The sequence below is a fragment of the Ruditapes philippinarum genome, unplaced genomic scaffold (genome assembly GCF_026571515.1).
Source record: "Ruditapes philippinarum isolate M1 unplaced genomic scaffold, ASM2657151v2 ctg943_1_1_1_1, whole genome shotgun sequence".
Classification (NCBI taxonomy): Eukaryota; Metazoa; Mollusca; class Bivalvia; order Venerida; family Veneridae; genus Ruditapes; species Ruditapes philippinarum.
Window position 1 is genome coordinate 28,021 of NW_026857683.1, and position 16,008 is coordinate 44,028.

The 16,008-nt window shown below is 31.8% G+C and overlaps 1 protein-coding gene across 1 annotated transcript in view; it reads right to left on the reverse strand.

Moving 5' to 3' along the window:
- The window catches only part of LOC132750575 (histone-lysine N-methyltransferase PRDM16-like), a 45,718-nt gene that overhangs the window by 18,084 nt on the left and 11,626 nt on the right, over positions 1-16,008 (reverse strand). The window contains exons 2-3 of the mRNA XM_060740579.1: positions 12,471-12,794; positions 11,982-12,217 (exon numbers count right to left, since the gene is read on the reverse strand). Of these exons, the coding sequence (XP_060596562.1) occupies positions 11,982-12,217; positions 12,471-12,794 (560 nt within the window). The remainder of the gene's footprint in view (positions 1-11,981; positions 12,218-12,470; positions 12,795-16,008) is intronic.

The window sequence follows — 16,008 nt, forward strand, 5'->3', positions numbered from 1 at the left end:
TTATGAGTATGTACGTAGTTTCCAGGACATTTCGTTCTCAAGGCATCAAAGAACCTCCCCTTAACAAGTATCAGAAGCATGCGTCTAAATGACACAGACTAAAATGCCAAAGCTTCCATTGGCACTGATTAGATGGATGGCATTTTGGGATAGATTAATCCTATCATGGTAGCCCTGTAATTAGCATATACAAAATAGATATTAATGTGAAAATTATAGGCATTTAGTGCCTAGAAGTTTTGTTAATCACCCAGCTGCTCAAAAAAATTATATCATTTAAATAACTGTGATATTACACTGAAAAAAGTTAGTCACAAAGTTAATTTGTGGTCATATTCTGATGAATATCTACATAATATAGAAATTAGAGAACGACAAAAAATAATAATAAGCACCAAAAATAACTAAATATATCTTTACTGTATCTTTTACGTTGCTGTTGGTATTTTGACTAAAATGTTAAATAATTATTCCAAACGTTTGCTGTATCTTTTCTATATTGAAATATTATTTAATACAAGATTGTTCGTGGATGATAAAATCAAATTAAAAAGCCATTAAAAATCTGCTTTGGAAAATAGTAAATATAATATATAAAACATTTATTATAAGATGACACCTAGAAAGGCAAAAATTGTTCAAATGTTTGATTTTTTAAACGTATCATGCATATCAACTGTTCAATGTAAGAATCATAAATACCTTCTATTATCACTTTGCTTTAAACAATTTCCAAGTCTTCTTTTTCTTTGAAGAATTTAATTACAGTTTACTGTCTCTAAAACTTATAATGTCCAAGAAAGCACTTTTGATGAAAAAGTTAGCACATATAAATTGTATACATAAATATTTTTCAATTCAAATAAATTGATATCATTCCACAAAGATGTATTGAAGTAATAATGAAATCTTTTCAAAATATTCCAAGATATATATTTCAAAGTTCCACATGAGTAAATTCAGTCAAACAACACAAAATAATTGAGTTAAATAGATAAATCTGTCATAAAATTAGAGCCCTTGATTGGATTATAGTGTTAAAATCTGTTTTTTGTCAACTGTGCACTGTCAATACAATAGAAGATGATTATCACCTTTTTTGTTGGTACAATATGGGGGATTTGTTTGGTGTTACAAGTCCTTTGGGGTAATTAAATATCTTTGACAGATAATTTACTCAATAATTGCAGTTTGTTGATGATTTAATGGGATTTCAATCACCTGAGCAAAATGGCTTGAGACACACTGACAGATTTTGTCATTTCTAGAGCTTTGGGTTCTTTTGTAATCCTTTTGACACATATGATAGTTTGACAAAAGACTTATTTTCAATTTTATCACTGTGAAGGGTTGTTTAAAAAAATCTTCCAGATGTTTTTATAGTATGTCTACCAAATTCACAATATGCTATTATTGTATGCATTTTCAATTAGTTTTACTTCTTGTAAGAAGATCATCTGATTGCTGTCATTTTTTTTCATCTGCAAGATAATGTTATACATACAAATGCATTTTTATTTTGTAATTGTTAAAATTTAAAACGTAATTCTTGATGTCAAATCAAATGAAATGAAAGAATAAAAAAATCACTTTTATAAATAAATTTTTAACTGTTAATTTAAAAGATATTAATCAGAATTCTCTGAAGTAAAAAAAAAAAAATTTCTTCTTCTTTTCCAGAAAAAACCCCCAACAAACACATTTCATATGACAAAAAAGTTGTTTGTTTTCTTACTGCTACATTGTGTAAAAGGATGAAAATGTGTATGGATTAAAAGTTTATATTTTGGAATTATAATCAGCAAAAAGGTTTTAGCCCTACATATACAATGGTCACATGAAGAACTAATGTCTGTTTTAGCTCATTTATGACACTCATATCATAAAATAAACTGAAAAACATTCATAAAGTGAACACTTTTATTACAAGAATTTAGATGAAAGCCTAAATCACCCCTCATGATCACAGCTTTAATACCCTGCTATGAAAATATCTTTTAAATGCTATTTTCATGAGAAGTAAATTTCATGATGTACACCTGTTAAGAAGATTAGCACCGAATCACGCAAGTTGTCATTCACATCCTAGGAATGCTATTACACTAAAGGCAGTGCAAACTCCAAGTAGCAGCACTGTACAAATGTACGAAAACAATGTTTACTTCATTACGGCACTTCCCTTAAAAACCTTAATTCGTCAGAATGATGTAGCGGTAATTTGGGAGCAAAGTTTATTAATAAAAAATATCTTAATATAACTACATTATAAATGTAAGTTTTGCAATATTCCAAAAGATCTTTGCTCCATCAGCACTTTTAAGTATATTCGAACCAGACTGAAGTCTTTTGCAACTTCCATTTTTTTGTTAAGATTATAAATAAAAGTATCTTGGACCATACTATTAGTTTACTTGTCAAAAATGGGTGCAACTTTCAGAAAGCGGGTCAAATCTGGAAATAGACGCACTAATTAGGTCATATAACCCAAAATAGACAAGTGAAGTGCATTTTGGAACCACAAATAAATTATGGAAAATTAACATATATCCGAGTGTGAAAACTTGACATGATCATTATCACTGCGAGGTTAATGAACGCAAAACGCTTGAGACATAAGTTCTAATGTCTAACTGAATGTTTAAACGTCACTGTAGTCAGTTAGTAACAGTATCCTTGAAAAAAAGACTACCCCATAATGACGGAATTGTCACGATTATTATATTGTTGAGCAAAATGTTCATGAACAGTTCTTCATGAACATGCCTTTAACTATTCATTAAACAGTTTGACTTGAGTCAGTTCATTAGTTAATCATGAGCTGTTCAAGACTATTTGGCAATGAAAAGTATTTGAAAAGTTCATAATGTTTTTTGAAGAACTGTTCATGAACTTTTTATTTTCATGAACATTTAAAGAAATTGTCTCATTTTACTTTCATGGTTTTTCTACTTCATTTGCCAGATGCCTTTAATTTGGTCTTGTTTGGCTTGACATTATTAGGGATCATGTTCTCCCCTTTTGATCTTTATATTCATATTTTATATCCACTAAATTGATTATTAAATCATCAGCTGGATAAGTCCATTTTTAGAAATTCAGCAGTTTTAATGGTTAAATTTAAACAAACCAAGAGGACCAATTGATGAGCCTGTAGGTATTCACTGCAGAACTTAGCTAATTTGCATATTGTTATGTGGTTCAGCAGAAATAAATTGGCAAATAAAGCTATCGTTAAATTAATGCAAATTGAGCTTGAAATTTCATCTTGTCTTGATAATTGATCAAAATTTGTTTTAAATTGAATTTAAAAGGCAATTTACCTACACGTTCTTTACAACGGGAGATTCAGTGAGCAAGTCAGCTATCATAATCAAAGTGCAAATTTCTAGAAAATGAGAGATTACAGTTAAAAAGTTTTTGTTTTACTACTTAGATGTCACACCAATGGAAACAGTTCCTATTTTTTGTTTGTTTTACTACTCAGATGTCACCAATGGAAACAGGTCTATTTTTTGTTTTACTACTTATTGTCACCAATGGAAACTAAGTCCAGTTTAGTCCTGCTATGTATATAAACGTATATATATCTGACAAATGAAGGGGGGTAGGAAATTTTTCACTAAAAAACTGTACATAATTAAATTGACACAGTCCAGTAAGTCCTCATACACCTTTTGGAACATGTACATTTACTACTGTGAGGAATGGAGATGCGTTTCTTGGAACATCCATGCACCCCGTTTAATTCTGTATCGGCAGAGGCATTAAAATGAGCGTTCACATTTCATGATGATTTTTAAACATTCAATAGCTGCCAGAGTTACTATCAATTTAAATTTGGAAAAAAAAAAAAATCAAAAAATATAATTATGATTGATGGTCTATTTACAATTATGTAAAATAATGTGAGGAAAATCCCTAAAAAGGGGACTTAAAATCAACTCTTAAATTAATTTCACAAATATTCATGCCATCTTATCAAGATTTGCATTGTTTGCTATATCAAGAAACATTAATTGACAGTAACATTAATTGTCTGAGTATTTAATTATTTATTTTGGAATTTCCCCTAAAAATGATAAATGGTTTTGTCCAGACTGAAAGATGGACAAGTCCATTTTGGATATTTAGCATGGTATGATTGAAGAGTAGAAAAATTACTAGCAAAAGTTTATTTTAATTTAATTTAACCATTTTCTAATGTTTGAGGTATTAATTCCCATCCTTCTGTAATATTAAATGTATAAATCTCTGCTACAGGGTTCTGTTTTCAGACATTAATTATTTATTGATTTTGTAAAATCAACATAATTATGCTCATCCCTAATTAATAAGCCAAATTGGGAATTACAAACAAATCTTATCTTTTTTTCCCAATTAAGCAAATTAAGACAATCAAAAAATCATTGGACTCATTAAAATATTGTTAAAGACTTTAAATACAAAAGACAGAGAAACCACCAACAAGGGAAAAGGGGCAAAAAAACATGTCTTGGGAAATTATTTCATCTTCAGACAATCCCCTCAAATATCCTTGGAAGAATAAAGACCCTAAAAAATCATTATCTGCAATGTTTACATATTATCAATACATGACAAGCCAGCATTATGTTATAATAAACCATGTGTCTAGGAAGAATCGCATTTTCCCAGGCTTCCTTAACATGTCTTCCTTGTGTTTTTCTCAAACACTGTGAGAGAATATATTCTTCTCTCACTCGGCAGTGATATAAGTAAAAACAGATGTCTTTTTGTGATACGAAAATCATCTTCAGTAATAATCTCACCCACTGGGGTTTTCAAAATCAGGCCACAGGAATATTTCTTAGAAAATGTTTCAAGTGTGTGTGAATATTCTCGTGTTTTTATTATCATTTTCATAGCTATGATAAATGCTAATTTATTCTTATATCCAAATTTTAATCTCGGTTACCATCCGATATTACATTTAACTAAGCTGGCTTGGTTATCTCACAGGAACTAGGGATTAGGTTAATCACCAGACTGCAAAGCAGATTTCCCAATATTGCATTGTCTTTGTCATTGCATTGTTTGTCTGCATAGTTGTTGCTTTTTTTTGAAATTTTGTCCAAATCTATGGCATCTAAGAATATACAATCTTCCATGTGTTTGATATGAATTGGTCTTAATGTTATTATAAAGACTATGCCAGTGCACATTATCCAAGCATTGATTCTGAGTAAGGAAATTTATAAATAAAACTATGGACTTTAAGGGATATTCAAGTTGGAAACCTTGATAAAGGTGTGCATATTAAGTGCACTCATTCTGTAAAAATTTTTTTGGTCTTAAAGCCATTTGTACTCCCTAAAAAAATTGCCAATGGTAGTCCTTCCATACTGTAATGTAAATCTGTATATTTGTTTATACTAAAGATATTTTGCAGGAAACAGTGTCTATGGGTGTGTTTTCTTTGGGGTGGGAAGAAAAGCTCTGATTCTTGTTCTGATGCGTAACAACTTTCTAGGAAAATTAAAATATTTTTAGTATCACAATTTGATAATAATTATGGCACTGCCTTAAAATGATGCTCCATTGTATAAACATTTTAACTGATACATCTCAAGGTTGACAGATCATCCTTTTTACTCTCCCGCCAATTTTCTTATCAGAGAAAAAAATCTGTAAGCACCATGTCTAATATATACAAGTAAATTCTGCACACTGTTTCTACATCCAAATTTCTAGAATTCAATGGAAGTATCGGTGAAAGGAAAAGCTCACTAGTACACATAGTTATTTTCTGTAAAAAGTTGTTTATGTCAGCACTATAAAAAGTTGTTTATGTCATAACTGAGAACTATGAACAGTTGTTTTATGGATCAGCACTATAAAAAGTTGTTTTTATGTCAGCACTATAAAAAATGGTTTTATGGATCAGCACTATAAAAAGTCCTTTATGTCAGAACTATAAAAAGTTGTTTTAAAGTCAGCACTATAAAAAGTTGTTTTAATGTCAGCACTATAAAAGGTTGTTTATGTCAGAACTATAAAAAAATGTTTTATGTCAGCGCTATAAAAAGTTGTTTTAATGTCAGCACTATAAAAAAATGTTTTATGTCAGCACTATAAAAAGTTGTTTCATGGATCAGCAATATAAAAAGTTGTTTATGTCAGCACTATAAAAAGTTATTTTAAGTCAGCAATATAAAAAGTTGTTTTATTGATCAGCACTATAAAAAGTTGTTTATGTCAGCACTATAAAAAGTTGTTTTATGTCAGCACTATAAAAGGTTGTTTATGTCAGAACTATAAAAGTTGTTTTTATGTCAGCACTATAAAAAGTTGTTTTAATGTCATCACTATAAAAAGTTGTTTTATGTCAGCACTATAAAAAGTTGTTTTAATGTCATCACTATAAAAAGTTTTTTTATGTCAGCATTATAAAAAGTTGTTTTAATGTCAGCACTATAAAATGTTGTTTATGTCAGCACTATAAAAAGTTGTTTATGTCAGCACTATAAAAAGTTGTTTTTATGTCAGCACTATGTAATGCTAATCTTATCTTGAGCCTGCCAGGGGGGACTGGGGGGGGGGGGCATCAGAATCTAGTGATGACACTAGATGCAGACGAAGATCAGCCTGAGATCATGGTCTGCACTGGCCACTTTTCCATTAAAACTAATTTTCTGAAATTTGAACGTTCCAGTCCAGACTGAAAGATGGACAAGTTGATTTAAGATATTTATTGGAGTGAGCATTATATTTATCTAAATCCATATATTAATATACAAGTACAATCCTACTATAATATGCAATTCATCTTTCTACAATGCATTTTTTCTGCATATCATTTTTATGCCCTAAAAATATATACTAATAGAGGGTGGGGGTGCATATAAAATTTGCTTGTCCATCAGCCCTGCTATCCTGCAATCCCTCTCACCATCTGTAGACCAACAGAACAGTGTAATATGTCCTATGTTATAAATGCTATAATTATATTCTGTCACACTCCATACACATTTACATTAATGCCTATATCTAAATGCCTTTTATTCTTTTATCAATATTATTTATGTCTCTTTGTTCATATACTTGTATAATACAATATTCTTTTACTGGCATTGGAACTTTTTCCTTAGCAAAAAAAATCCTATTCTTAACAAATATTACAAATTAAAATTAGCATTATTGCAATAAAATTATTGATAATGCATTGGAATAGCATCTGAGCATTTTTTTATTGATGCAATATAAAGTAATATTATAACTAACTATGTGTATATTCTTATAACAATCTAAATTCAGAAAGACTCTAATAAAACATAAAACTGAAATTGTATTAAATTTTTTCTGGGAAGGGAGATAATTCATTCAAGGACAATCAGATTATAGATAATCTGATGAATAATACTTGTTATAAAATAAATTGAAAAAAAATAATTCATTTAAATCGTTATAACATTAATTATACTTTATACTCCATAACTCACTTTTGATGAAAATGGAATTATACTGAATCGAATCAAATACAAATATTAACTGAGATTTCAAGAGGAGGAACAGCTATTTTCACTGCACTGTAGCGTATGACATTTTGGAGGGAAAAAAAATAATCTCGAAGCAAAGCAAAAATAACCTCTAACCACTGATGCAGCATGTGGCTGATACAGTCACAGAGAAACAAACAGAAAGAGAATAGACTATAGAGATTTTCCCATGATTCAGTGTTTCTCTGCGTGGTGTCATCAACACTTCTCTTGTGTCATACACGTTGATTGATACAATTCATGACTGGCTCGTCACAGTGTTACTGTAAATTCGTCTGCGTTCTCAAACATATCTGTTCAACGCCTAATTTTAAAATGACCTTTTTGTTAAATTTCATAGATTTATAAGCTTGATTCAGAAGGAAGTGGGTTGCTTTATATTTGAACTGAACTACTTTCTAGCCTCAGTTTTTCCTGGGAGTAACCTGTAATGGTCATCATTTTTTTTTAATGAGGAAATATGGTCATGGCCAAAGTAGGGTTCAAACCCATGGTCCCTCAAATTAAAGAGCCCTACACCAACGCCACTAGGCAAAGGATCAATCCATAATTCTGTCCATTTTTTACTTCTTAAGATATAAGACTTTTAACAATTCTACTAAATTTATAGTAAGTTAGCTGTTACTGATTAGGTCTTTTGATACCAACATAGACTAGGCAAAATGTAATTCCTAGTCTAATTAACTGTATATTGAGAGTCAAGATGTTGTGTTTCAAATGTCATGGTTCTGAACTATTCACTTATAATTCAGTGGAGGAAATTTGAAAGCACCTGGATAGCTCAGTCTGTAGATCCTCGGAAACCCTTGGTGTTCAAAACATTATAAGTTCAAACCCCTGAATGCCTCTGAGAAACCAGTTAGCAACTAAAAACCTTGTAAAAACACAAATGCACAGACAGACAGACATACAGTAAATAAACTGTTATAACTATAATTATAATTCTGTGAATTTAATATTAAGATATTTACCTCCAGGTTTTACCTACTTTACATTACTGCCCATGGCGAACTTCACAAAAAACATAATAAATAGATATATCTAAGAACAAAAAAGAAGCATTTTTTACCAAGTTTGTTTATCTAATTAAAAGAGCAGAACTCACAGAATTTATAAAGACTTGTCATTTGAACAAATGTGATGTATCCGAGACTTAAGAGATACTATCGGGTCCGCTTTATAAATTCAATTAAGCCCTCCCAAATAAATGACTTTCAGTTGTTTTTTTACCCCCCTCTCTTAAACAGTAACAACTTGTTCCGTGAGATAAATATTTACATCTCAAGATTTATTGCTCTTTTCTCCAGAAATTACCAGATACAGTTTCATCACGCGGAGATAATCTTAGATATAACTGTTCTGTATGGAAGATAAAAGCTAAATTTAGTAACAGCCGCATGTTCACTCCATTTGGCATGACAAAATATACTTAATAGTCTATGTAAATATAACACACTTAAATCGTATTCATAAAATGCCTGAAGATCACCATTTAGATCTACATATAACAAATTATCAATTGTACCCATCTTGAAGACTTTTTTAAAATTTTTGTCAATGTTGAATTCAGCAGCGATATTCAATAATAAAATTTCTTATCACATTACCCACAATGCAAGAGTGTAATAAAGCCATTTAATAAAAATAATAACTTTTTGAAGTGACGTCAATTGCTGTATATACAAACATAGCGTTAAAGCGCCCTTGGATGTTAGCCACAAGCTATTTTTTTCCAACAATCAGTAAATTTCCAGATTTTTCAATCTTCAAAAAAGTCATTCATAGTTCTCAGGGAAAATTTCAAAATTCATTGATCTTAATATATAAGAAAATAAATTTTAAGTCTTTTGGACCTCAATGGTGTTCCTTTAACATCAACATATCAAAATTAAACATCCGACAGTTTCTTGTATGCTAATAGTAACACTGTGCAAATCTAAAAGACTTGCCCGGCTCTAGGACTATAGTGATGCTGCTGTTATCAAGTAAATGGATAATTATAAATTTCTTACATATTAACACATAACATATACTTATCATTTTCTTGCATATTATTTTCAACTTAACTTAAATACTTTAAAAGAAGATTCATGTTTATGTATGCTACATAATGTAAGTGCCGAACTAATTCTGACAACCACCTAATTACAGCTTGTACAAAAAAGCCTTGGTAAAAGAGCTTCAATAAAAAGGCTTCCTGGGAAATCATCTGGTAATAATTACATAACGTTACGACTTCAGAAGCTTGTATATGATTACATTTTTATTCTCTCTCTCTCCCATATTTTTTTTTTCTGTTATGTATTTTTCTTCTTTTTGTTGTCAATTTTTTTTTTTTTGCCGTACTTTTAACCATCGTGAATAAAACAGGTGGTAGACACGCCGAGTGTCAATATGACATGATAGTGACAGGACGCTCTTTTACGTGTCTTTTTAGAAAATCTACGGAATATCACTCAGCGGGTTCCTGCGGGCTTGTTACAACTGAGCTCTAAGATGGCACCAAAGAAACAATTAAACATTAATCAGCATTGCTGACATGCAGAAAAACAAATAAATTAATTTGGCTTCAGTAAGTGTCATTCATTAAAATCTGTTCTTCAGTTAAAATATACTTTACAATTTTGACAACAAAGGAAGGAAGGAAGGAAGGCAGGAAGGAAGGAAGGAAGGAAGGAAGGAAGGAAGGAAGGAAGGAAGGAAGGAAGGAAGGAAGGAAGGAAGGAAGGAAGGAAGGAAGGAAGGAAGGAAGGAAGGAAGGAAGGAAGGAAGGAAAAAAGAAAGAAAGGAAAGTTATTGCTTTTTTATACATTGTTTCTTTGGCTTATATTATGTAAAAAATTAGATACACATGTATATAATATAAAAACATAAAGAAAAGTACAGAAAAAATGTTTTTACAAATATTATTCAGTTCTTTAGGTTAATTAATATGCATTATACTGTATATATAATGTTTTTTGGGCTTGATATAAAGATAAACATATCACACATCAGCATTTAACATGGTAATACATGATAACGTCTGAAATATTGATTTCATATTAACAGATTAATGTCTTCTACATCACCATCTTTATGATGATAATATTGTGACGATCTGTCGCATCGTCGTATGCTACAACGGCACATTACAATCTATTGCCAACGTGTTACAACCATCTTGTCACATATGGACAGGCTTTTAAAGAATATATTGGACAGATGAAAATCGCATTGACAATGTTTATGTCTTTTGCTGAATGTTTCTTTCATGGCTATTTGCAACCTTTAATGAGTGTCTATTCAAGTAATGAAACATGTGACAGTTTTCATGTCAATACAAATTCCCTTCCCTGGAGTAACTTGAAAAGAGATCTTAATAAAGTAAAAGTAATACAATAACTTACAAATCCTAGGAAAACAATAATGAAAACAATTTTTTAATTAGAAAAAATATGTGAAAAAATGACATGTTTTGAAGAATGTGGGTCTATGAAAATAAAAAGAACTGAAAATGCCAGTCTATAAATTGGATTGTTAAAATTGTCAAATCAGATAAAAGAATTTTAGTTTATGCTACATTTTATGCGGGCCCTTGTTAAACATAGATACCATTCACACAGATTGAGCACTGATATGTTTAAAACTCATATACACAAAGTCATATTCGAAAAAAAGATAAATAAAGAATTCTGAGACCAGTCTAGCATTTGAAAAAAAAATTTTGCAGAAGTAAAGTAAAAGTTTAGTGTACATGTATAATATTGATCAATATAGGGACTGCAAGATTAATAAAAGATTGGCCTCTGGCTTTAACCCATGACTTATATAGACGTCTTTTCACGCCTTTACCCTTTTTGAGGCCTCAAATGGTGAAAAAATGCCTTTTTTAGACCTCAGATGCTTGTTTTTGTTTGAGAAATGTTGTTTAAAATAGAGATAATTTTTTCCGCGCTGACCCCTATCAAACGATACATCAAATGTGCCACCCTCTGCTTAGGGGTTTGAAGGGGGCAGCAGCCCCCCATACCGCTGAGAAAATTTTGGACTTGCGGGAAGCTAACATTGGCCTCAGGTCGATCAGAAGCTAACTAATGCCGAAAAGCCTTTGACTCTATCTCAATCCATTGAGAAGATGCAGCACTTTGAAATCAGTTTTGATGGAAAAAATCAACTCAAAATAGTGATTTTTGGCAATTTTGAGATGTCCCCTCATAGCAATGGTAACAGGAAATTTAAGACTGAGCATGCCGTTTCAAAGACTATGGTCAAGTCAACATTTGTGCCAATTAATAAGTTTGATTAATATTGAAGCATCTTTTATAGTTCATAGCAATTTGAACTTTTAACTTGGATTTTCAATGAAAACAGCCATTTTTCACAAAATGCTTATGCAGTAACGGGTTAATAGCAATTTTTATTCATTCCTGAAAAAATATTCCAGAATCTATATTGTACATATAAATCGAAACAAGCAAAATTTACCTCTTTATTCTGGCTCTTATCTGTCATTGGACCGATTAATTTTCCTGCTTCAAGTCGGACTCTTGTCCAAACTCCAGGATGACTGTCATCCAAGCTCTTCAACATAAAGTCCTCAAAGGCACACTCTTCTTTTGTAGCTGTGCTTGATTCATTTTTACAGAGAAAAGAAGTACTTGCAGCAGACACAACATGGTCTACTTGATTGTCATCTGTGTTTTTTGACATGTAATCAGGATCTAAAGTATAAATGTTTTAAAAAATCAATAAATTTGAGAAATCAATTAAAATCAGATTGCATTATGAAGAGAAATATTTTATGTAGTAGGTATTATACACCATAGATAGTATGTGTCTTCTAATAAAATATTTTGTCACTTTCTTTCTAAAAGTGCAGTGCTTTTATTGAAGAGAGATTTTTATCTTATTGTCCCATATCCTACTGCATCTGCAATTAAATTAAATATCATTTGGAAAGAAAAGTTTTTTTACCATTCTTATTGCAATCTGAACCTGGTGGTGCCATCATATTTGCAGCAATGCCTGATTCTGAAGATTTCTCTTTTTTTCCTCCTGATTTTTCCGGTGTTTGAAAGCCAGCTGCGTGTGCTTGAAGCTTTAATGAGGGTGTCTGAAACCCGGCTGCAGGTGTTAGAAACCCAGATGTGCATGTTTGGAACCCAGCGGAGGATTCCTGATGCGGCACAAACAATGGCACCTCATCACTGCTGCTAGTTTGTTGTTCAACACTGAAGCTTGAAAGTTGCTCGCTGTCTGATTTAGTATAATCATATGCTCCGCCATCGTTTTCAGTTTCTGAAAACATAAAGGGCCAATTCTTAGTAAATCAATTAATTAAACCTTCTTCCTTTTCAAATGGAATGCCTCAAACTATCAAATGTGAAACTATCTGAGCATCTGGACTTAGAATATGTGTTCAATAATGATAACCATATGCAGACTTATATTTTAAGCTATTTGTTAAAACTTAGCTCTTTTCCATTGCACACTATACTTGGATATTAGATTTTCACAGAAATAACTTGTAAAGGCCCGGTCACATGGCCTGAATTTCGTTGGAGTATTCCTTGAACGGTAGGGAGAGGAGATCGAATTTTCACAACGCTCGTTACCGTACACAAAATGGGAAAAAAAACAAAAACACGGGCGTTGCCTTAGCTGTGCATCGCCGAAGTCGGCCTTACTTTAGCATTGGCTTAACATTAGTGAGTGTTGATTTAGCGTAGACGCAAGCATTGATAGAGCCGCATTCTGCGCATGCAGGCCTTTGCTCAATGGGGGTTTAAAGTTGGTTTAGCGGCATACCGCCCTTTAAACTACAGAGCTTAACGGATCAATTTGATAGAAGTTCTAAATTGGCTCCTGGTCCATTTCATCCCATATTTAAAGGCAAATCATGGTTCCTCTCCAACACCTCCATACTAACACCAAACCAAAGTTCATCACCACAATGGATCGCTGCTTCAACGCCCGACACAGTTCCAGTAATCCCATGTCTGCTTGTAAAATGTTTACAACCGCCCCAGAAATTTGTGCAATGTTTAAGCACGGGCAAAGCTGGCGAAGCAGTGGTGGTCCAGTGTTCAAGATTTCTGCATTGGCCTAGCGGACCCAAGCGTCCACGAACTTGCCTCTCACGGTGCCAAACTTTGAGTGGGCATTGTTAGAGCCATGGTTAACTTTGCTACCTTCCAGTGTTTTGCATTTAATAGTCTACTGAAAGACATTGTAGTGACAGCAGAATGGCGAGATGTTGTAGGACAGTGAGATGTTGCAAACAGCATAACAGCAGAATAGGGTAACTTTATCTCCCCCCACACCCCCTCCCCTCCCCCTCCATAAGTGGGGCATAAAAGCAAGCATAATAAGCACAACAGATGCATTACCATTCCTCAGGCCCAATATTAAGATTACATTCCTGACATAATGTCTTCACTTAAATCTTTTATTTTATAAGGGATGAGTCTGGAAATTCCAAAGGGCATGTCCATTTTACATAGCCATGTTCAAAGACTTTTAATTTCTAAAAGATAATTTGATGATTCAACAATATTACATTTTATGTAATTTGAGTTTTGCGACAATGCCTCATATCGCACTTCACCCCCTACCCCCACACTTACCCCATGAGAAAAAGATAAATTCAAGCGATCAAATTTCTTAGGACTTCTTCATAATGTAGCGGTCTGCATGTACATGTATAAACATAGAGTGACACATATTTTACATATATTTTACCTTTTTAAAGTACATAACTGTTACACACATGTTACAATTTAAATCTACATACAAGATGCTTCTCAATATCTTGCCTTTCAAATATTTTATGCAAATACTAAAATCTAGAATATCTGTGTCTCATCTGTTAACCAGATGTCATAAAATCTATATTTTTATAAAGTCTTAATACGGACAATTCAGTCGTTACATTTTCGTGTTCTTCTTGAACTTCTACGACAAATAACGAAAAAGCCTCAACAATGCATTAGTAATCCCTGGTCTAGATTTTCTACCTTTGATTAGTAAAAACAACCCATTTCATCCCATTCAAAGTGATATATTTGATGACCTTATAAAAACTAAGTGAAACCATTTCTTTGTTTAATATCTTATACCAGATAAGATTTTTAGCAAATTCAGACATAAATTCATAAAGGGCATGTGAAAAAGGTCGTATTTCTGTATTGAAGTATACATTAGCTACGTCAATCTGTCCCTTAACTCAAATAATGACAATAGTAAGTAATAAAATAGAAAATAATAAAATGCTTTAATGGACAACATTATTATTAACAAATACTTAAGATGTACAAAGGATTATCTTTGCACAATACATGTCTATTTTATGCTTTTGACACATTCGTATTAAAAATATCGGCTATAGATTGATCAGTTTGGTTATGTATCTATTTCTAAAGCCATTAGTAATACGTAGAAATTAATCCGACATTGAAAAGATGAATCTTTTGTGTTGTCTTTGATTATCGAATGATCTGTTTAAACATAATGCGATGACTTTTAGCTGTTAAACACAATACAATTTTAAACCCTTTTATATCATTGAATGCGTCATAAGGCTTGAACGTCTATATAGTCAAATAATAAGTATTAATATATTTAGAAATCTGTTAGCTACATAGACTGTTTGTTCATCAAGTGAAGGCCCTTCATCATCATTATTATCATCATTATCATCATCATCATCATCATCATCATCATCATCATCATCATCATCAACATTATCATCATCATCATCTTCATCATCATTATCATCATCATCATCATCATCATCTTCATCAACATTATCATCTTCATCATCATTATCATCATCATCATTATCATCATCAACATTTTCAATATCATCAACATTATCATCATCACCTTCATCATCATCATCATTTTGACTATGCAAATGATGAAACAAAAGTAGATGCTGGTATTATAATCATCATCATCGGATACCTGCAGCCGAACCATCAACATTTATCAGAAACATTAAGAATTGATATGATAGTAAGTAATGTTTCAAAGCAAAAGTATTAAAAGAAATCTTTAACTGAAGAACTCAAATGAAAGTAAAGATGGACAATTAGTATAACTTCTTTTAAGTCTTTTATAAGGTTGATGCTTATTATGATGTAAAAGTAAATGAATGCCAGTATGATATTGAATTTTTTTAATTGTCAATTTATGAAATAAATTAAGATACAGATTGTCACGGAGTTTTGCTTATTTCTTATATGGTATGAGCATACAGAAGTCCATGATGTAACATACAAACTTCTCCTATATATAATCCACAGAGTCAACGTCTTAATAAAAACACCAGCTATGTGAAGAAGCTTTGATTGAACTGTCAGAGGGATAAATGCAATACAGCTTTATCTGAAGATGAACAATATGGTTGCGCTACGTTGTTTTTGCTCTGCATATGACTAAGGTTAAGGTATGTGAAGAGGATCTAACCAGATGGTATCATATAGCACAAAACAGGGATTAAGGACTATTG